Source organism: Bufo bufo, chromosome 2, assembly GCF_905171765.1.
Source record: "Bufo bufo chromosome 2, aBufBuf1.1, whole genome shotgun sequence".
NCBI lineage: Eukaryota > Metazoa > Chordata > Amphibia > Anura > Bufonidae > Bufo > Bufo bufo.
Window position 1 is genome coordinate 202445369 of NC_053390.1, and position 22714 is coordinate 202468082.

The 22714-nt window shown below is 45.4% G+C and overlaps 1 protein-coding gene across 1 annotated transcript in view; it reads left to right on the top strand.

Annotated features, from left to right (window-relative positions):
• Positions 1-19641, top strand: part of TESC (tescalcin) — an 87768-nt gene extending 68127 nt beyond the window's left edge. Inside the window, exons 5-8 of the mRNA XM_040416036.1 lie at positions 1052-1113; positions 1192-1299; positions 14495-14542; positions 19216-19641. Coding sequence (XP_040271970.1) covers positions 1052-1113; positions 1192-1299; positions 14495-14542; positions 19216-19293 — 296 coding nt within the window. The 3' untranslated portion in view covers positions 19294-19641. The remainder of the gene's footprint in view (positions 1-1051; positions 1114-1191; positions 1300-14494; positions 14543-19215) is intronic.
• The last annotated feature ends 3073 nt before the right edge of the window (positions 19642-22714 follow it).

Consider the following 22714-nt stretch of genomic DNA (forward strand, 5'->3'; position numbering starts at 1 on the left):
ATGCCGCCGCTGCACTACAGTAATACACTCGTATACATGTGCATTCGTCCTTAATCAGCATTTTTGCTAGTATAATGGGGGAGATTTCTTAAAACTGATGTGAATGAAAATTGGCTTAGTTGCCCATAGCAACCAATCAGATTCCACCTTTAATTTTCCAAAGGAAAATGAAAGGTGGAATCGGGTTGGTTGCTATGGGCAACTAAGCCAGAAAAAACACCAGGCAATGAGGAAAAAGACACCAGAGCATGTTGCAATTTGAAAAAATAAACACATTTGACCCCCCACAAAAAAAAAAAAACCACTACAAAAAACATCTGTTTGTCCTACATTTAATATTTCTCATAGATTTCCATGCAACATCCCGAGCTGGTTGGTTTTTACCCCCTCAAAAAAGCACATTAAAACTGCAAAATGCCACAAAAACTACACCAAAATACCTACGTGTTCCATCAGCCTTAGGAATCACTTATGCCGTTTTTGGTGCTGGTTTTGATGCAATTTTCTGAGCCAAGGTCAAGAATGGATTGGTGAATGAATGGGGAATATAAAATACTAATATACTGAACTTCTTCTTCCACATCTAACTTTGGAACTAAAACTGCATCAAAAATGCACCAAAAACTGCATGTGTGTTTCCAACAGAAAAACCGAAGCACTGCCATTTAAAAGGAAGGCATCTCTAAAGCAGTGTTTCCCAATCTGGATTCTCCAAAAGACAGCAGCACAAAGTAGGGATGACTTCACCTCCTCTTCCTCAGAGATGGTCAGTAAAGCAGTCAACAAGTCCAGAATACAGCACTAAACAAGAATTCTCGAGTATTTTACCTCCCTCTACACTAAGCGTCTTTGACGTAGAAATAGGAGTAGGGTCCCCAGGAGGGACACACATTTTCAGGGGTTCCTCAATGATTAGGTTAGGAATGACTACAGTAGTCAATCACGTTACTGAATCTTGAAAGTTTATTTTCAGTCTTCACATTTAAACAATCAAACTGTACTTACATCGACAGCTATGGTGAATTGTAAACTAGAGATTTGTGTCTTTCAGTTCTGTTCAACATGTATGATGCCGACAATGACAGCAAGATCACCCTGGATGAATACAGAAATGTACGTATACAATCTTATAAAACACATACTTTTTGATTATGGCTCCAAGTTGAAAATGAACCTTTTTGTTGTGCGCAGGTGGTAGAAGAGCTACTATCGGGGAATCCGCACATTGAGAAAGAGACAGCAAGGTCTATTGCAGATGGAGCTATGATGGAAGCAGCCAGCATTTGTGTGGGGCAAATGGTAAGGCTATTAGACCTATCCACTTTACAATATACGTGGAAGATTTGTACCTGTTAGGCAACTTTCACACTAGCGTTTTGGCTTTCCGTTTCTGAGATCCATTCAGGGCTCTCACATTCGGTCCAAAACAGATCAGTTTTGCCCTAATGCATTCTGAATGGAAAAGGATCCGCTCAGAATGCATCAGTTTGCCTCCGATCAGTTTCCATTCCGCTCTGGAGGCGGACACCAGAACGTTGCTTGCAGCGTTGTCGGTTTAAGTGAATGGGGCTGAGTTGTGACACCAAGCAGAGCTGCTATGAAATGGATGGAGCTGTACTTGGTGAGCAGAAAAAAGGCCGCAGCGCTAATGCCTGGCTATTTTTCTTTGTCAAGTTAAAAAGTCAAATTTTGACTCCTAGGGAGACACTTCCACAAGCTGGCATTGTCAAGATGGTTCTCTTTCCTTGGGAAATACTTTTTTGCACACAATCAACAAGAAATATAACATGAGCACTAGGGATGAGCGAACCAGAACTGTATAGTTCGGGTTCGTACCGAATTTTGGGGTGTCCATGACACGGACCCGAACCCGAACATTTTCGTAAAAGTCCGTGTTCGGGTTCGGTGTTCGGCGCTTTCTTGGCGCTTTTTGAAAGGCTGCAAAGCAGCCAATCAACAAGCGTCATACTACTTGCCCCAAGAGGCCATCACAGCCTTGCCTACTATTGGCATGGCTGTGATTGGCCAGTGCAGCATGTGACCCAGCCTCTATATAAGCTTGGGTCACGTAGCGCTGCACGTCACTCTGCTGATTCAAGCATAGGGAGAGGTTGCTGCTGCGACGTTAGGGCGAGATTAGGCAGATTAACTCCTCCAAAAGACTTCATTCTGTGATCGATCTGCAGCTGTGGATCATTGAAGTGCTAATATCGACTTGCTCACTTTTTTGAGGCTGCCCAGAGCGTTTTTAGATCACTTTTTTCTGGGGTGATCGGCGGCCATTTTGTGGCTTGTGGTGCGCCAGCACAAGCTATCACCAAGTGTATTTAACCATCAATAGTGTGGTTATTTTTTGCTATATCCTACATCAGCTGCAGGCTGAGCCTGTGTCACCGAAGTGCATTTAACCATCAACAGTCTGGTTATTTTTTGGCCATATACTACATCAGCTGCAGGCTGAGCCTGTGTCACCGAAGTGCATTTAACCATCAACAGTCTGGTTATTTTTTGGCCATATACTACATCAGCTGCAGGCTGAGCCTGTGTCACCGAAGTGCATTTAACCATCAACAGTCTGGTTATTTTTTGGCCATATACTACATCTGGTGCAGGCTGAGCCTGTGTCACCCAAGTGCATTTAACCATCAATAGTGTGGTTATTTTTTGGCCATATACTACATCAGGGGCAAGTTGAGCCTGTCACCCAGCGCCTAAAAAATAGACCTGACATTTTATTCAACCAAATTTGTACTGTTTTAGCTGGTCAAGTTATTTGTAGTGACCGTAAAAGCACACTTTTTGTTCTGGGTTGAAAAACTATTCCCAAATTTGCCATTCTCAAAATAACTAGTTTCTGCTATATGAGGCCTACTTGAAATCTATCCCAAAAAGGATATCTTACATTCAAGGTGCTGAGTGTCATTCAGAAAAACTTAACACACACGCTACCGTGCAGATACAAGTCTAATTCTGTGATTAAACCTATACCTGTCACACAGCGCAAAAAAAAACAGGCCTCACATTTCTATTCAACCAAATCTGTACTGTTTTAGCTGGTCAAGTTATTTGTAGTGACCGTAAAAGCACACTTTTTGTTCTGGGTTGAAAAACTATTCCCAAATTTGCCATTCTCAAAATTGTGGTGAACGGGAACAATGAGGAAAACATCTAATAAGGGACGCGGACACGGACGTGGACATGGTCGTGGTGGTGTTAGTGGACCCTCTGGTTCTGGGAGAGGACGTGGCCGTTCTGCCACAGCCACACGTCCTAGTGAACCAACTACCTCAGGTCCCAGTAGCCAGCAGAATTTACAGCGATATTTGGTGGGGCCCAATGCCGTTCTAAGGATGGTAAGGCCTGAGCAGGTACAGGCATTAGTCAGTTGGGTGGCCGACAGTGGATCCAGCACGTTCACATTATCTCCCACCCAGTCTTCTGCAGAAAGCGCACAGATGGCGCATGAAAACCAAGCCTATCGGTCTGTCACATCACCCCCATGCATATCAGGGAAACTGTCTGAGCCTCAAGTTATGCAGCAGTCTCTTATGCTGTTTGAAGACTCTGCTGCCAGGGTTTCCCAAGGGCATCCACCTAGCCCTTCCCCAGGGGTGGAAGAGATAGAATGCACTAACGCACAACCACTTATTTTTCCTGATGATGAGGACATGGGAATACCACCTCAGCACGTCTCTGATGATGACGAAACACAGGTGCCAACTGCTGCGTCTTTCTGCAGTGTGCAGACTGAACAGGAGGTCAGGGGTCAAGACTGGGTGGAAGACGATGCAGGGGACGATGAGGTCCTAGACCCCACATGGAATGAAGGTCGTGCCACTGACTTTCAGAGTTCGGAGGAAGAGGCAGTGGTGAGACCGAGCCAACAGCGTAGCAAAAGAGGGAGCAGTGGGCAAAATCAGAACACCCGCCGCCAAGAGACTCCGCCTGCTACTGACTGCCGCCATCTGGGACCGAGCACCCCAAAGGCAGCTTCAAGGAGTTCCCTGGCATGGCACTTCTTTAAACAATGTGCTGACGACAAGACCCGAGTGGTTTGCACGCTGTGCCATCAGAGCCTGAAGCGAGGCATTAACGTTCTGAACCTTAGCACAACCTGCATGACCAGGCACCTGCATGCAAAGCATGAACTGCAGTGGAGTAAACACCTTAAAAACAAGGAACTCACTCAGGCTCCCCCTGCTACCTCTTCTGCTGCTGCCGCCGCCTCGGCCTCTTCTGCTGCTGCCACCGCCTCGGCCTCTTCCTCCGCCTCTGGAGGAACGTTGGCACCTGCCGCCCAGCAAACATGGGATGTACCACCAACACCACCACCTGCGTCACCAAGCATCTCAACCATGTCACACGGCAGCGTTCAGCTCTCCATCTCACAAACATTTGAGAGAAAACGTAAATTCCCACCTAGCCACCCTCGATCCCTGGCCCTGAATGCCAGCATTTCTAAACTACTGGCCTATGAAATGCTGTCATTTAGGCTGGTGGACACACACAGCTTCAAACAGCTCATGTCGCTTGCTGTCCCACAGTATGTTGTTCCCAGCCGGCACTACTTCTCCAAGAGAGCCGTGCCTTCCCTGCACAACCAAGTGTCGGATAAAATCAAGTGTGCACTGCGCAACGCCATCTGTGGCAAGGTCCACCTAACCACAGATACGTGGACCAGTAAGCACGGCCAGGGACGCTATATCTCCCTAACTGCACACTGGGTAAATGTAGTGGCGGCTGGGCCCCAGGCGGAGAGCTGTTTGGCGCACGTCCTTCCGCCGCCAAGGATCGCAGGGCAACATTCTTTGCCTCCTGTCTCCTCCTCCTCCTACTCAGCTTCCTCCTCCTCTTCTTCCACCTGCTCATCCAGTCAGCCACACACCTTCACCACCAACTTCAGCACAGCCCGGGGTAAACGTCAGCAGGCCGTTCTGAAACTCATATGTTTAGGGGACAGGCCCCACACCGCACAGGAGTTGTGGCGGGGTATAGAACAACAGACCGACGAGTGGTTGCTGCCGGTGAGCCTCAAGCCCGGCCTGGTGGTGTGCGATAATGGGCGAAATCTCGTTGCAGCGCTGGGACTAGCCGGTTTGACGCACATCCCTTGCCTGGCGCATGTGCTGAATTTGGTGGTGCAGAAGTTCATTCGCAACTACCCCGACATGTCAGAGCTGCTGCATAAAGTGCGGGCCGTCTGTTCGCGCTTCCGGCGTTCACACCCTGCCGCTGCTCGCCTGTCTGCGCTACAGCGTAACTTCGGCCTTCCCGCTCACCGCCTCATATGCGACGTGCCCACCAGGTGGAACTCCACCTTGCATATGCTGGACAGACTGTGCGAGCAGCAGCAGGCCATAGTGGAGTTTCAGCTGCAGCACGCACGGATCAGTCGCACTGCGGATCAGACCCACTTCACCACCAATGACTGGGCCTCCATGCGAGACCTGTGTGCCCTGTTGCGCTGTTTCGAGTACTCCACCAACATGGCCAGTGGCGATGACGCCGTTATCAGCGTTACAATACCACTTCTATGTCTCCTTGAGAAAACACTTAGGGCGATGATGGAAGAGGAGGTGGCCCAGGAGGAAGAGGAGGAAGAGGGGTCATTTTTAGCACTTTCAGGCCAGTCTCTTCGAAGTGACTCAGAGGGAGGTTTTTTGCAACACCAGAGGCCAGGTACAAATGTGGCCAGACAGGGCCCACTACTGGAGGACGAGGAGGACGAGGATGAGGAGGAGGTGGAGGAGGATGAGGATGAAGCATGTTCACAGCGGGGTGGCACCCAAAGCAGCTCGGGCCCATCACTGGTGCGTGGCTGGGGGGAAACACAGGACGATGACGATACGCCTCCCACAGAGGACAGCTTGTCCTTACCTCTGGGCAGCCTGGCACACATGAGCGACTACATGCTGCAGTGCCTGCGCAACGACAGCAGAGTTGCCCACATTTTAACGTGTGCGGACTACTTGGTTGCCACCCTGCTGGATCCCCGGTACAAAGACAATGTGCCCACCTTACTTCCTACACTGGAACGTGATAGGAAGATGCGCGAGTACAAGCGCACGTTGGTAGACGCGCTACTGAGAGCATTCCCAAATGTCACAGTGGAACCAGTGGAAGCCCAAGGCGAAGGCAGAGGAGGAGCAAGAGGTCGCCAACGCAGCTGTGTCACGGCCAGCTCCTCTGAGGGCAGGGTTAGCATGGCAGAGATGTGGAAAAGTTTTGTCACCACGCCACAGCTAACTGCACCAATACCTGATACGGAACGTGTTAGCAGGAGGCAAAATTTCACTAACATGGTGGAACAGTACCTGTGCACACCCCTCCACGTACTGACTGATGGTTCGGCCCCATTCAACTTCTGGCTCTCCAAATTATCCACGTGGCCAGAGCTAGCCTTTTATGCCTTGGAGGTGCTGGCCTGCCCGGCGGCCAGCGTTTTGTCTGAACGTGTATTCAGCACGGCAGGGGGCGTCATTACAGACAAACGCAGCCGCCTGTCTACAGCCAATGTGGACAAGCTGACGTTCATAAAAATGAACCAGGCATGAATCCCACAGGACCTGTCCATCCCTTGTGCAGATTAGATATTAACTACCTCCCCTTAACAATATATTATTGTACTCCAGGGCACTTCCTCATTCAATCCTATTTTTATTTTCATTTTACCATTATATTGCGGGGCAACCCAAAGTTGAATGAACCTCTCCTCTGCCTGGGTGCCGGGGCCTAAATGTGTGACAGTGGCCTGTTCCAGTGGTGGGTGACGTGAAGCCTGATTCTCTGCTATGACATGAAGACAGATTCTGCGCTGACATAAGGCCAGATTCTCTGTTACGGGACCTCTCTCCTCTGTCTGGGTGCCGGGGCCTAAATATGTGACAGTGGCCTGTTCCAGTGGTGGGTGACGTGAAGCCTTATTCTCTGCTATGACATGAAGACAGATTCTGCGCTGACATAAGGCCAGATTCTCTGTTACGGGACCTCTCTCCTCTGTCTGGGTGCCGGAGCCTAAATATGTGACAGTGGCCTGTTCCAGTGGTGGGTGACGTGAAGCCTGATTCTCTGCTATGACATGAAGACTGATTCTGCACTGACATGAAGCCAGATTCTCTGCTATGGCATGAAGAGACTGATTCTCTGCTGACGTGAAGCCAGATTCTCTGCTATGGGACCTCTGTCCAATTGATATTGGTTAATTTTTATTTTTTTAATTTTTATTTTAATTCATTTCCCTATCCACATTTGTTTGCAGGGGATTTACCTACATGTTGCTGCCTTTTGCAGCCCTCTAGCTCTTTCCTGGGCTGTTTTACAGCCTTTTTAGTGCCCAAAAGTTCGGGTCCCCATTGACTTCAATGGGGTTCGGGTTCGGGACGAAGTTCGGGTCGGGTTCGGATCCCGAACCCGAACATTTCCGGGAAGTTCGGCCGAACTTCTCGAACCCGAACATCCAGGTGTTCGCTCAACTCTAATGAGCACTGAATAAATATATTCTCTATATACAGGGAGTGCAGAATTATTAGGCAAGTTGTATTTTTGAGGATTAATTTTATTATTGAACAACCATGTTCTCAATGAACCCAAAAAACTCATTAATATCAAAGCTGAATATTTTTGGAAGTAGTTTTTAGTTTGTTTTTAGTGTTAGCTATTTTAGGGGGATATCTGTGTGTGCAGGTGACTATTACTGTGCATAATTATTAGGCAACTTAACAAAAAACAAATATATACCCATTTCAATTATTTATTTTTACCAGTGAAACCAATATAACATCTCAACATTCACAAATATACATTTCTGACATTCAAAAACAAAACAAAAACAAATCAGTGACCAATATAGCCACCTTTCTTTGCAAGGACACTCAAAAGCCTGCCATCCATGGATTCTGTCAGTGTTTTGATCTGTTCACCATCAACATTGTGTGCAGCAGCAACCACAGCCTCCCAGACACTGTTCAGAGAGGTGTACTGTTTTCCCTCCTTGTAAATCTCACATTTGATGATGGACCACAGGTTCTCAATGGGGTTCAGATCAGGTGAACAAGGAGGCCATGTCATTAGATTTTCTTCTTTTATACCCTTTCTTGCCAGCCACGCTGTGGAGTACTTGGACGCGTGTGATGGAGCATTGTCCTGCATGAAAATAATGTTTTTCTTGAAGGATGCAGACTTCTTCCTGTACCACTGCTTGAAACTGGCAGTAGGACTGGGAGTTGAGCTTGACTCCATCCTCAACCCGAAAAGGCCCCACAAGCTCATCTTTGATGATACCAGCCCAAACCAGTACTCCACCTCCACCTTGCTGGCGTCTGAGTCGGACTGGAGCTCTCTGCCCTTTACCAATCCAGCCACGGGCCCATCCATCTGGCCCATCAAGACTCACTCTCATTTCATCAGTCCATAAAACATTAGAAAAATCAGTCTTGAGATATTTCTTGGCCCAGTCTTGACGTTTCAGCTTGTGTGTCTTGTTCAGTGGTGGTCGTCTTTCAGCCTTTCTTACCTTGGCCATGTCTCTGAGTATTGCACACCTTGTGCTTTTGGGCACTCCAGTGATGTTGCAGCTCTGAAATATGGCCAAACTGGTGGCATCTTGGCAGCTGCACGCTTGACTTTTCTCAGTTCATGGGCAGTTATTTTGCGCCTTGGTTTTTCCACACGATTCTTGCGACCCTGTTGACTATTTTGAAAGAAACGCTTGATTGTTCGATGATCACGCTTCAGAAGCTTTGCAATTTTAAGAGTGCTGCATCCCTCTGCAAGATATCTCACTATTTTTGACTTTTCTGAGCCTGTCAAGTCCTTATTTTGAACCATTTTGCCAAAGGAAAGGAAGTTGCCTAATAATTATGCACACCTAATATAGGGTGTTGATGTCATTAGACCACACCCCTTCTCATTACAGAGATGCACATCACCTAATATGCTTAATTGGTAGTAGGCTTTCGAGCCTATACAGCTTGGAGTAAGACAACATGCATAAAGAGGATGATGTGGTCAAAATACTCATTTGCCTAATAATTCTGCACTCCCTGTATATATATATATATATATATATATATATATATATATATATATATAACTTTGAATAGCCTCCACAAAGTAAGGGTCTCAAACAGCGCTGGCTTTAGGTTGGTGCCCCCTTTCCTTATGGGCCACCATGTAGTGTCCAAATGATACCCTCATTAAAGGCTATGTACACCTTCGGAGGCATCTTTTGTTTATGATGGCATTTTATTTATTTTTGGCTAAAAATCATATTTTCAATGGGCCTTATTAAAAATATTGAGCCATTTTGTCACAAAGGGTTAACTGTTTTTGTAACTGTGTGACTGGTATTTCCACTTTCACTGGTCATCTAATAAACCTTATGTCTAAACTACTGAGAGGACATAAACACTTATTTAAGCCACACTTTTATCAGTAAGATCAGAACTGAGCTATAATAAGTGTTTATGAGATAAGGAGTCGGTCAGCTCCCCAACTGGGAGAAAATAGAAAATCCAGAGGCTGCTTTTAGAGCATCTCAGCTCTGTACAGAAAAAAGGACTCAATATTTTTAATAAAAACCCAAATGAGTACAATGCAATAATAAAAAAAAAATGCCCCCAAAGGTGTACATAGCCCTTTAAAGGGGTTGTCTTATCTGAAATAATGGGGGCTGTCAGATAGTTGCGGGTCCCACGGCAGGGACCTCCTCCTAAACAGAGCCCTGAAAGTGGTGTAGGGCGCACTGCGCATGCGCAGCCACCCTCCATTCATTTCTATGTGGCAGCTGAAAATAGCTGAGCACTGGCTCAGCTATTTCCGTCAGGCCCATAGAAAAGAATGGGAGCGGGGGGCCAGTCATGTGCAGTGTGCTGCCATTCACTTATATGGGGAGAGCTCTTGGTGGTGGTCTGACCGGAGTCCTCCAGCCACCACTTTGGCCCGCTCCGTTTAAGTATGGGTCCCTGCAGTGGGACCCGCACCTATCAGACAATGGGGGCATATCCTAGTGATATGCCCATTGTCTCAGATGAGACAACCCCTTTAAGTGCCCAAATAACAATACCCAAGCAAACCAAACCAAAGTAGAGGTGCATTCCCTATGGCTGCATATGTTTGGGAATTGTTTGTGGGATGGAGGAAACAAACTCCAAGTGGCACACCAAACAGGTTACACACTCCTATGGTTAATTCTGGGCACAAATGGCACAAGTGTCAGGGATTCTTTACTCTAAACATGGTAGCCTGCACATTTGCAGTAATACACTTTCACATGTCAGCATCTTGGTTAGTATTTTGCATGGTGAATGTTTGTAAGTCAAAGCCAGGAAAGACATTAATTACTACATGGAAAAAAGATTTGCACCTCTTCTGTGTTTTGGACCCGCTGTTGGTTTTGGGTTACAAATGCTAACCAAACTCTGACCGTGTGAAAATGGCCTTAAAGGGGTTGTTAAGGAAAATAAATGACACTCTGCAGACCTGATGGTCGGGAATATATACATTAGATAAGTGAGGTCTAGCAAAAAAAAAAATGCTATTTAGACACATTATGCTGTGAATCCTGGACAAATCTTCTGGCACCTGTGGTTAAAAACTCCAAATCTTTATTTCAAGCGCATGAAAACATCATCATCATGCAATACAAAAAAAAAACATTTAAAAAAAGCTACACGTTTCAGATGAAACACATCATCCTTCCTCATGGCCATCTTGCCATGTAACCACGAGACAGCTAGCTCTGCATGGTTGCTGTTTTCACAAAACGGTAGGATATTTTTAATCAAGAACATTTCTTCCATTTTTTCAAGTTTCTTCATTTTTTTTATTTCAGGCACATTGGGTCAATACTCATAATATATCAGTGTCCATGCTTTCTCACGGATTAGGGTTATCATTATTTTTGAGCGCACAAGCTGCCACACAACTGTCGTGTCGGTATTTGGTTAGTTTAGGGGGTATGGACACATAGTAGTTTTTTACAGAACAGTACTTTGCGCCAAATTTTTAAACATTGGGGGAGATTTATCAAACTGGTGTAAAGTAGAACTTTCTTAGTTGCCCATAGCAACCAATGAGATTCCACCTTTCATTTTTAACAGCTCCTCTGAAAAATACTAAGTTGCAGATAATAAATGTAGCTTAAAAGTGATTTACACTGAAACCATGCCCACTTTTGTAGTCCAAAATAGAAAGTGGAGCAGAGGTCAGGTGTGACATCACTTGCGACATTTTGCTAAAAAAATACTGGCGCAGCAGGTTTCATAAAAAGACCTCCATAGTCAACCTGGAAAGTGTATACAAAGTATTACCATTTTAACATATGACCTACGTAGCTAAGGCTACTTTCACACTAGTGTTAATGTTTAACGGTATTGAAATCCGTCATAGGGTCTCAATACCGGAAAAAAAAAACGCTTCCGTAACTGAACAGAACGGAATGCTCAAAAATGCTTTCCTCATTGAGATGCGGAGCAAGACGGATCCGTCATGACCCGCAATGCAAGTCAATAGGGACGGATCCATTTTCTGTGACACAATAGAAAACGGATCCGTCCCCCATTGACTTTCAATGGAGTTCATGACTGATTCGTCTTGGCTATGTTAAAGGTAATACCACGGGATCCGTTCAGAACGGATGCAGATAGTTTTATTATCAGTAATGGAAGCGTTTTTGCTGAACCCTGCCGGATCTGGCAAAAACACTAGTGTGAAAGTAGCCTAAATTCTGAAGATTGAACATATTCTTCATCCCCATACAATACATTTCCAGTGGATATAGATCTATATCTGTGTGTGTGTGTCACAGGAACATTCTGCAAAACATGTTCATTGCCAAAGGGATTTTGAGGTTATTTTGAAAAGAAATAGATGTGCAGTTTCCATCATATCCCACAGCTCGCACAAATTAGCAATGACAGTTATTGCCAATTATACATTTGTATGGATGGGCAGATGGAGTCTACATCATGTATTTTCACAGAAGTCCTACTCTTTAACACCAATGATGCTGGATTTATTGAACACCCTGAACTTCAGAAGCAACCCTGTTGTACGGTTTTTATGACCTAGTACAATACAGCATAAGTATAAAGTATATATAAAAATAAAATCATATGATTGAGACCTTTCTACATTCAGGAGACTGTCAATAATTGCTGGCATGCGGTATCGCATACCGCTCTGCAGAAGAATAGAGTGCCACACAGAGTGCCTGCAGACACTTTGCCCAGTGCATGAGTGTCACATCAGCCATGGTCAGACAATTACTTCCTCTGTGGTGTCAGCTTGGAATGTTTCTTTGTGTCCCATCTTTTTGTAATTTTAAATATCTCTGACTCTTATAGAAAATATTTCAAACACATTTTATGCACCCTCTAAGGCCTCTTTCAGACGGGCGTCCCAAGTGCATTGCGGGAAACCCGCGCAAGTGCGCACACAATTTCAGTCAGTTTTGACTGCGATTGCGTTGCGTTGTTCAGTTTTTATCGCGCTGGTGCAATGCGTTTTGCACGCGCGTCATAAAAAACTGAATGTGGTACCCAGACCCAAACTTCTTCACTGAAGTTCAGGTTTGGGTTCGGTGTTGTGTAGATGTTGTTATTTTCCCTTATAACATGGTTAAAAGGGAAAATAATAGCATTCTTGATACAGAATGCTTAGTAAAATGTTGCTTGAGGGGTTAAAAAATAAAACCAATTAACTCACCTCATCCACTTGATTGCGTAGCCGGCATCGTCTTCTTTCTTCTTCTTTCAGGACCTGCAAATGGACCTTTGATGACATAATTGCGCTCACCACGTGGTGAGCGCAGTGACGTCAGCGTAGGTCCTTCTATCTTCATTCAGCAGGACCTGCACTGACGTCACCGCGCTCACCGGATCATCAAAGGTCCTTTTGCAGGTCCTCAAAGAAGAAGACGACGATGCCGGCTGCGCGATAAAGTGGATGAGGTGAGTTAATTGGTTTTATTTTTAACCCCTCAAGCAACATTTTACTAAGCATTCTGTATTAAGAATGCTATTATTCTTCTTTATAACCATGTTATAAGGGAAAATAATACAGTAAATTGACTTTAATCAATTTACTAACATCATCTCCTTAGCAACCATGCGTGAAAATCGCATTGCATCCGCACTTGCGGATGCGATGCGATTTTCACGCAGCCCCATTCATTTCTATGGGGCCTGCGTTGCATGAAAAATGCAGAATATAGAACATGCTGCGATTTTCATGCAACACACAAGTGATGCGTGAAAATCGCCGCTCATCTGCACAGCCCCATAGAAGAGAATGGGTCCGGATTCAGTGCGGGTGCAATGCGTTCACCTCACGCATTGCACCTGCGCGGAATTCTCGCCCGTGTGAAAGGGGCCTAAGTGTGCATAATGTATAAATCTTTAAATCTTAACCAGCTCTTATAAAATGAGGTCACCGTCTTGCAACCAAATCAAAGTAAAGACATTTCCTTAACCCCCTAATACCCAGGCCTGAATAGGCCTTAAAGGACTTGTCTTACTTCAGCACATGGCATTTATTATGTAGAGAAAGTTAATACAAGGCACTTACTAATGTATTGTGATTGTCCATATTGCCTCCTTTGCTGGGTTGATTTATTTTTCCATCACATTACACACTGGTTGTACCCAGGGGCTACGACCACTCTGCAATCCAGCAGTGGTGGACGTGCTTGCACACTGTAGAAAAAGGCAAAGGCCTCATGCAGTGTATGATGCGATGGAAAAATTAAGGCAATATAGACAATCACAATACATTAGCAATTTATATTTTTTGCTGCGAAAATATTTTAAAAAAGGGATCTTGGCATTGTTTTTGTGTTTATTTTTTACACCGTTCAGGTTTTGAACTAAAATGTTTATTTTTTTACTTTTTATTATTGTGTGCACAATAAATGTAATAGCAGGCTTACAGTGCAGGCAGCCCTGTGCTCCATCATAGGTCTTAGGTCCTCAGAAATGACTGCATTGATCCCCCAGCTATGATCGGGTCACTGGGAAACCTGGTGACTGGATCACATGGGGAGCACCTTTTGATCATGCTGCAGTATGGATCACGGCATAATCAAGGGGTTAACAGCCGGGTCACAGCTTGATCCGACCCCAGCTGTTAAGCAGGTAGGAACACAGGCTGTTTGTAACAGTGCTGGAGCACTCCGGCAGCTATTTAACCCTCCTCATCCGTCCCTTCTTGGCGCAGTCCACCTCAACCGACAACTGCCACTCATGGCTCTGCTCCATTCGGTAGCATCTAAATTTAACACCTGTGGTAGAAACTGCATGTAATTGGGTCCTTCCAGCAGATGTGGATGGAAAGTCTACAGTAAGTGAAGTTAATCACGCCTGAGATAGTCGTGTATCTATCCTAAGAGACAAAGGAAATGATAAGAAGGCAAACGAGGTCTAGCAGGAGTCTTTTTCTGGTGTCAGTCTTCTAGGTTTCTAGTTGTTTCAATCTGTTTTGCTTCACCCTTTAACAGGAACCAGACCAGATATATGAAGGAATCACCTTTAAAGACTTTTTGAAGGTAAGTTTCTCCTTTGAATCTTTCTCCTGATATTCAGTCATTCCTGGATGTATGCCACTGTTTGAAGCTCTTTAGCAATAACTGAAAGGAAAAAAGGATACAGAGAACTAAATGTTATTGTTGTCAGGCAGGGGCAGACTGTTTATAGACCCTACAGGGAATTTTCCCGGTAGGTCGATGCCCGGGAGCCACCCAAGCCCACGTCATGGCTGCCGGCCAGGTACATAATGATCTGATGCTCTCAGCCTTAAAGGGTTTCTACCACCACATTTTGACCTAATTAGCTGTCAGACACTAGCGATCTGCTAGTGTCTGCTCTACCTAACCGTGCTATTGTAATTCCTTTTTCTCCAGCGGTCACCCTAAAAAACGTAGTTTTATTGGTATGCTAATGAGCCTCTAGGTGCTATGGGGGCGTCTTTTCAGCACCTAGAGGCTCCGTCCACTCACTATTTCCGCCGCCCAGCGCGCTCCAGCCCGCCCCTCTACTCTAGATTGACAGCCTACTTCTCTCCATCTCGGCTGAATTCTAGCGCCTGCGCCGTGTGCTTCTGTATTCGACGCAGGTGCAGTGACTGTCTGTCTCCCTGCGCCGGCATCTTCACTGCGCCTGCGCCGAATACAGAAGCACACGGCGCAGGCGCGAGTAGGCTGTCAATCTAGAGGAGAGGGGCGGGCTGGAGCGCGCTGGGCGGCAGAAATGGTGAGTGGACGAAGCCTCTAGGTGCTGAAAAGACGCCCCCATAGCACCTAGAGGCTCATTAGCATACCAATAAAACTAAGTTTTTTTAGGGTAACCGCTGCACAGAAAGAAATTACAATAGCATGGTTAGGTAGAGCAGACACTAGCAGATCGCTAGTGTCTGACAGCTAATTAGGTCAAAATGTGGTGGTAGAAACCCTTTAATTAATGAAAGAAGCATCAGGTACTTACGCACTTGGCTGGCAGCAGCAGGTCATCTCCTGAATTCAACTGTATTCCATCATCAGGGCGGTGATACAGTTGAATACTGCAGCTGGGGCAGTTTTTTGTTATGTACTGTGGTATTAGGTTCTGCGGGGGCGGCAGTATTTTGTGCTGCACTGTGGTATTTGGTTCTACTGGGGCGGTATATTGTGCTGCACTGTGGTATTTGGTTCTGCTGGGGCGACAGTATTTTGTGCTGCACTGTGGTATTTGGTTCTGCTGGGGCAGTATTTTATGCTGCACTGTGGTATTTGGTTCTGCTGGGGCGGTATTTTGTGCTGCACTGTGGTATTTGGTTCTGCTGGGGCGGTATTTTAGGCTGCACTGTGGTATTTGGTTCTGTTGGGGCGGTATTTTAGGCTGCACTGTGGTATTTGGTTCTGCTGGGGCGGTATTTTGTGCTGCACTGTGGTATTTGGTGCTGCTGGGGCGGTATTTTATGCTGCACTGTGGTATTTGGTGCTGCTGGGGCAGTATTTTAGGCTGCACTGCGGTATTTGGTTCTGCTGGGGCGGTATTTTATGCTGCACTGTGGTATTTGGTTCTGCTGGGGCGGTATTTTATGCTGCACTGTGGTATTTGGTTCTGCTGGGGCGGTATTTTGTGCTGCACTGTGGTATTTGGTTCTGCTGGGGCGGTATTTTATGCTGCACTGTGGTATTTGGTTCTGCTGGGGCGGTATTTTGTGCTGCACTGCGGTATTTGGTTCTGCTGGGGCGGTATTTTATGCTGCACTGTGGTATTTGGTTCTGCTGGGGCAGTATTTTATGCTGCACTGTGGTATTTGGTTCTGCTGGGGCAGTATTTTATGCTGCACTGTGGTATTTGGTTCTGCTGGGGCGGTATTTTATGCTGCACTGTGGTATTTGGTTCTGCTGGGGCGGTATTTTGTGCTGCACTGTGGTATTTGGTTCTGCTGGGGCGGTATTTTGTGCTGCACTACAGAATTGCTGGCTCTGCCTTCTGTCACTTTCGATCCTCTTACCACATAGGGGACTCTTAGTTTTTTTTCCCCAAGCTCCCAGTTCAACCCTGCTGTCAGTACGTTGCTTACAAGGATTGGGCCTCTGAAAATCTGACATTTTGTGATTATTATATATCAACCTCTTCCTGACATCCTCCATACCTGTACAGCAGAAACCAGGAGTTTACATATGGCACCTTCAAAGAAGCTGAGCCAAAGCCCTAGCCATTGAGTGACTGATGTGTTATAAGGAGATACCCACCATTGGTGTCCGTGGTTGGCGACAATCCTGATTACAGACTGTTAATATATCTCAGATGTCATGGTCAGTTGTGACCATGGTATCTGAGAGGTCATTTAGAGGAAGGGCGCAACCCCCCTCCCCTACAATAAGATCTGATTATATGTACAAAATAAAATTGTCCAGGACAACAAAATATACAGCAGGCATAGGATATTGACATTAGGAATAGTGAGGAGACATGGGTGAGAGGGAAAAGACAAAGGAGTTCAGGGGAAAACCCTAACACTGCATCTCCTGGGGAGCAATAAGAAGGTGAGCCTTGGAAGAGAACCCAAGGCGTCCTCAAGGGAATGAAGGTCTGGTGTTTAACAAGGAGTAACAAAGAGAGCTCCTCCATCCTCGTAATATCATTCACTTTGTCAGCCTTGTGGGTCAAGGAAAGGGAGGAAGTCCTCAAAGGGCAGGAGTCCTCCTTCATATCGGATACGTATGATCAGGTGTGTACCCTACTTACCAAAAAAGTATAAAAGTGAACTGTATGTCCACGCATTTAGAGGTCAAACATGGCAAATCTAACCACCCTGAGTGGAATCCGTATATCTGCCGATATCACCCACTTTCTGTATGATAACCCCATCTGCTCAGAGGCAAACATTCTTGTATATTTAATGCATTTCAAAGGAAATGATGGCCTGACTATATAGAACATCTTATGTTATTGAAGGTTAAAAAGTCTCCATGGGACAAGTGTGAAGAAATGACAGGTGGTGGAATGTTATCGTAAATCTGTGATATTGCTATCAGGCTGTAGTGATCCCGGCCAATTCATGAACAGGGTGGGCATATGTATTAAGGGCTGGGCTCCCAAGGCTGATAAGACACTACACCCTTCTAAAGGTAAATCAGGATGTTTTCACTAGAACAGATATATTCATATTAGTCAGGGTCCAGCACAAAAAAAGGAAAAATGTGAAACTTTGACTTCACAGTTACTAATAGTTAAACATCAACACTGAAAATTGCTATGAAAAGTGCCCTTCTAGAGGCCAGTCCTCTCAAAGAAGAGGGGTCCAGTAGATAAGGGGGTTACCACCATCTTAAAGACGGCTACTTACATTCGATTATATCAGATATAAGGGAGTAAGGCAATGGATTTCATAAATGAAGGCCTCATGCACACGAGCGTGGCATTTTTTGCGGTCCGCAAACCGCGGATCCGCAAAAAACGGAAGCCGCCCGTGTGCCTTCCGCAATTTGCGGAACGGATCGGCGGCCGATTGTAGACATGCCTATTCTTGTCCGCAAAACGGACAAGAATAGGAAAGGAAATGCTATATTTTTTTTGCGGGGCCTCGGAACGGAGCAACGGATGCGGACAGCACACGGACTGCTGTCTGCATCTTTTTTTTCCGGCCCCATTGAAGTGAATGGGTCCACATCCGAGCCTCAAAAACTGCGGCTCGGATGCGGACCATAACTACGGTCGTGTGCATGAGGCCTAAATCACAATTATTGCCACATAAGTGGGAACTCTTTGGTAATGTTTTGGAACTAAGGAGCCTTTACAGGGGTCTTCTACTGACTGCGTCCACCCCTGGGTCACACTGAGGACCCCTCTGCCTTAGGCTACATTCACACAAACGTGTATTTTGTTTCCATGTCCATTCCGTTTTTATTTTCGGATTGGACGAGGACCCATTCATTTCAATGGGTCTGCAAAAAATGTGGACATCACAACGTGTGCTGTCCGCATCTGTATGTTCGCTCTGTGGCCCCACCAAAAAATATAGAGCATGTCCTATTCTTGTCCATTTTGCAGACAAGGATAGGCATTGTTACAATGGATCCACAAAAAAACACGGATGCAATACGAATGCCAAAAGGACGTCATCCGTATTTTTGACGTACCGCAAAACACATACGGTCATGTGAATGTAGCCTTAGGGTGTATTTACATAGGCTGATGCACAGGGGAATGATCAGGAATGCTTGTTCAGCTGCCTTCATATGCAGCAATCATTCCTTGTGTATGGAGATGAAAGATCGCTACTGCGATCATTCATCCTCATACAGATTTGTTGTCTGCAGCACTTCTCTGTTAATACAGGGCAATGTGCTGCTGATAAAATACAATTCTAGGTGTGGTAAGTTGGGATCACCTGATGACATTTACATGGGGCAGTTATCCGGAATGAGCCCGATAACTGTATCAGTCGTCTGCCCATGTAAAAAGGTCATCATGGAAAATGTCAGACTGCAGGGATATGTCCCCAACTGTGGGAACACCCAGTTTTTAACTTATACATACATTTCTAGGAGGAATAATAGAGGAGAACACAACACAGAGTTCTATGATAATATGCTCCAGAATTGTTATATTATGGGGATTACTAATATTATTGAAAACAAACATGTCTGGAGAGCCAACAGGTCGTCTTTAAATCCGTATGTGTTGCCTTTTATAGTCTGATTCATAGTTCTTTATATTTCTTTTCTAGATCTGGGAAGGAATTGATATTGAAACCAAAATGCTTGTCAGATTCCTGAACATGGACACTATACCTTCCTGCCATTGAATCATCTGGTGCTGGAGTGAAAATCATGATGTAAACTCTTCATTTAAAGATGATCTTGGGGTCTTCATCATTTATAATAGTAACTTTATATTTAATGCTTTCGGTACTAGTTGTATTTTGTGCAAACCCTGTCCATATGTTCATTAGGGCCTATGAACATCATAACGTGGGGCGTTCCCCCATCCATGCTCCCCTCTATGAGACAGAACAGAAAGCGCATCCGTGTAACCAGATATATGTAGTCTTTCCAGATACAGCTATAATTATGGTTAGCCCTACACTGAAAAATCTGAACTTTTATTTTAAGGAAGTTTTGCCAAATTAGATGTAGATTAGCCAGTTATTGACGTGAGGATTGGAACAGACGGAGTATTGGTTCTTTCTGGAACTGAGATGGCGTCCTTCTATGCAAGTCCATGCTTAAAATTCTGAGGAATACTGTATGCCAGGCATTCACTGAAGCTATATTAACTAATAGACTGCTGATAAGTAGTAGTATGTCACCTTTAGTATGTCTAGATGGTTATATAATCAACCTGAATGTCAAAGATGTATACAAAATCACAGGAGACAAAGAATTGTTCTAAAATCCCCAAATTTTCTTTATTTTCTAATAAATCTCTTGCAATTAATCAAAACTGTCACTCATGTTTGTAGACTTAACCACAGAGGACCCACCACCAGTTACTGTACATTTATGTACTTGCATACTGTATGTCTATCATTGACTTCTATTGCAACTATGCATTTCAATATGATTAAAGGTAAAAAGAAAGAGACAGGAGGCAGCGCCTCGTGTGTAAAACCGTATGCTATTATAGAAAGAATAATGCACTGATTGCGCTTACCGCATCGGGTTGTGATGAGTCACAACTCCTATGGATCACTTGTGCTGGTAAATGCCCGTCCAGCTTGCGGGGGTGACTGCTGCTGCTGCTGCCCAGGTCCTTACCCGTGGCCGTAGAGTACGGTGTCCGGGGTATAAAGAATAGTAGATAGAGGTAAAAAATTAACCATATATAAAGCAGCCCTGCTGCAGAAGACAGGACTCAAGTAGGTAAAATAAAGCGGGTCTTTATTTGTATAAGTCTACGCGTTTCTGGGGCGGACTGCCCCCTTCATCAGGACAATAGGTCTGTACCCAAGGGGGCAGTCCGCCCCAGAAACGCGTAGACTTATACAAATAAAGACCCGCTTTATTTTACCTACTTGAGTCCTGTCTTCTGCAGCAGCGCCGCTTTATATAAGGTTCATTTTTTACCTCTATCTACTAATATGATTAAAGGGACACGTCCATAAAAAAAAAAATAAGTAAAAGGATCACATATTAAAAACCTATATGTGAATGTTCTATGTAATTTGTGTTCTAAAGAAGGGGTGGATGATTTTCTGAATATAATTTTTATAGTCACCCCATAAGGAAGATTTATAAAGACTGGTGTTCCAATACGCCAGTCCTGATCTTCCTGCGTTGGAGTAAGATGCGCCTAAGAGGCATCCTCTTAAGGGCTCATGCACACGACCGGTTGTGCCCGTGCTGCGGGCCGCAAATTGCAATCTGCAATGCATGGGCACCGACCACGTGCCCGTGGACCCAGTCACAGGTCTGCGATCCGTATCAGACAGCCTGCACCGCAAAAAAGTAGTGCATGCGGTACTTTTTTGCAGTGCGGAGGCACGGACAGAAAACCCACAGAAGCACTCCGTAGTGCTTCCAATCTGTGCCTCTGTTCCGCTCCGCACCGTATATTCCGGATTGAGGACCGGCTGTTTGTGGGCCGCAATACGGGCACACATTCGTTTGCATGAGCCCTAATAAATTAGGTGCATCTCCACCCTGCCGTACTCCAGAAATTTAAGTCTAAGCCAGACTTAAGCTATAAATTAAGCCAGCTTTTTTTTAAAGTTACGTTATCGTAAATCATGGCTGTGCTAAGCCCCAATCCCTCGCCTTGCCACTGTTGAAAAGTGGCGAGAACCTCTAAAAGTCACAAATTATGGCACAAATATGGAGTGTACTATAATTTGCAAATTGTTTACTTTCTGTTCCAGCTCTCTTTTTGTTTGGACCTTTAACACATTGAACACTTAAAGGACTCCTGTCAGCAGATTTGTACCTATGAAACCGGCTGACCTGTTACATGTGCGCTTGGCTGCTGTGTTGGTCCCATGTTCATATGTGTCTGCATTAGGCCTCCTGCACACGAACGTGGGCAGCCCGTTGCCGTATTGCGGACCTCATTTCCGGATCCGCAATACACGGGCCTTTCCGCGTGCATTCCGCATCACGGATGCGGACCTATTCACTTCAATGGGTCCGCAAATCCGGAGATGCGGAATAGTGCGGCACGGAACGGAACTCTACGGAAGAACTACAGAGTGCTTCCGTGGGGTTTTGTCCCATAAAAAGATAGAACATGTCCTATCTTTTTGAGGAACAGGTGGATCGCGGACCCATTGAAGTTAATGGGTCCGCGATCCGCTGCGGCTGCCCCACGGTTGGTGTTTGTGCATTGTGGCCCGCAGCACGGCCACGGGGCGCACACATTCGTGTGCAGAAGGCCTTACTGAGAAAAATGATGTTTTTATATAAGCATGAGCCTGTTACATGTGCGCTTGGCAGCTGAAGGCATCTGTGTTGGTCCCATGCCCATACGTAGCCACATTGCAGAGAAAAAAATAAGTTTTAATATATGCAAATGAGCCTCTAGTGCCAACAGGGGTGTTGCCGTTACACCTAGAGACTCTGCTCTCTCTGCAACTGCAGCACCCTCTGCACTTTAATTGACAGGGCCAGGCGTTCTGATGTTTTCACTGCCTGGCCCTGTCAATTACAGTGCAGAGGGCGTGGCAGTTGTAGAGAGAGCAGAGCCTCTAGGTGTAACAGCAACTGGCACTAGAGGCTCATTTGCATATATTAAAACTTTTTTTTTTTCTGCAATGTGGCTACGTATGGGCATGGGACCAACACAGATGCCATCAGCTGCCAAGCGCATATGTAACAGGTCAGCTAGTTTCATAGGTACTAATCTGCTGACTGAAGCCCTTTAACTTTTTCAGTCAGACCGTTGCTATGACCAGAATTAATCATTTAGAGCAGGCATCCTCAAACTGCGGCCCTCCAGCTGTTGCAAAACTACAACTTCCAGCATGCCCGAGCAGCCTACAGGTATCAGCCTACAGCAGAGCATTGTGGGAGTTGTAGTTTTACAACAGCTGGAGGGCCGCAGTTTGAGGATGGCTGATTTAGAGCATCATAGGTTACACTGATCAGTGCAGTGCTCTTCTGTGGGCATCTATATCTAGGTCTATCAAGACAACAATAGACGTGCCATACTGTCATCCCAATTCTACACCTACTACTATAATGAGAATTATCCTTCAGCTAACACCTTCTTCTCACAACAGCAGTAAACTGCCA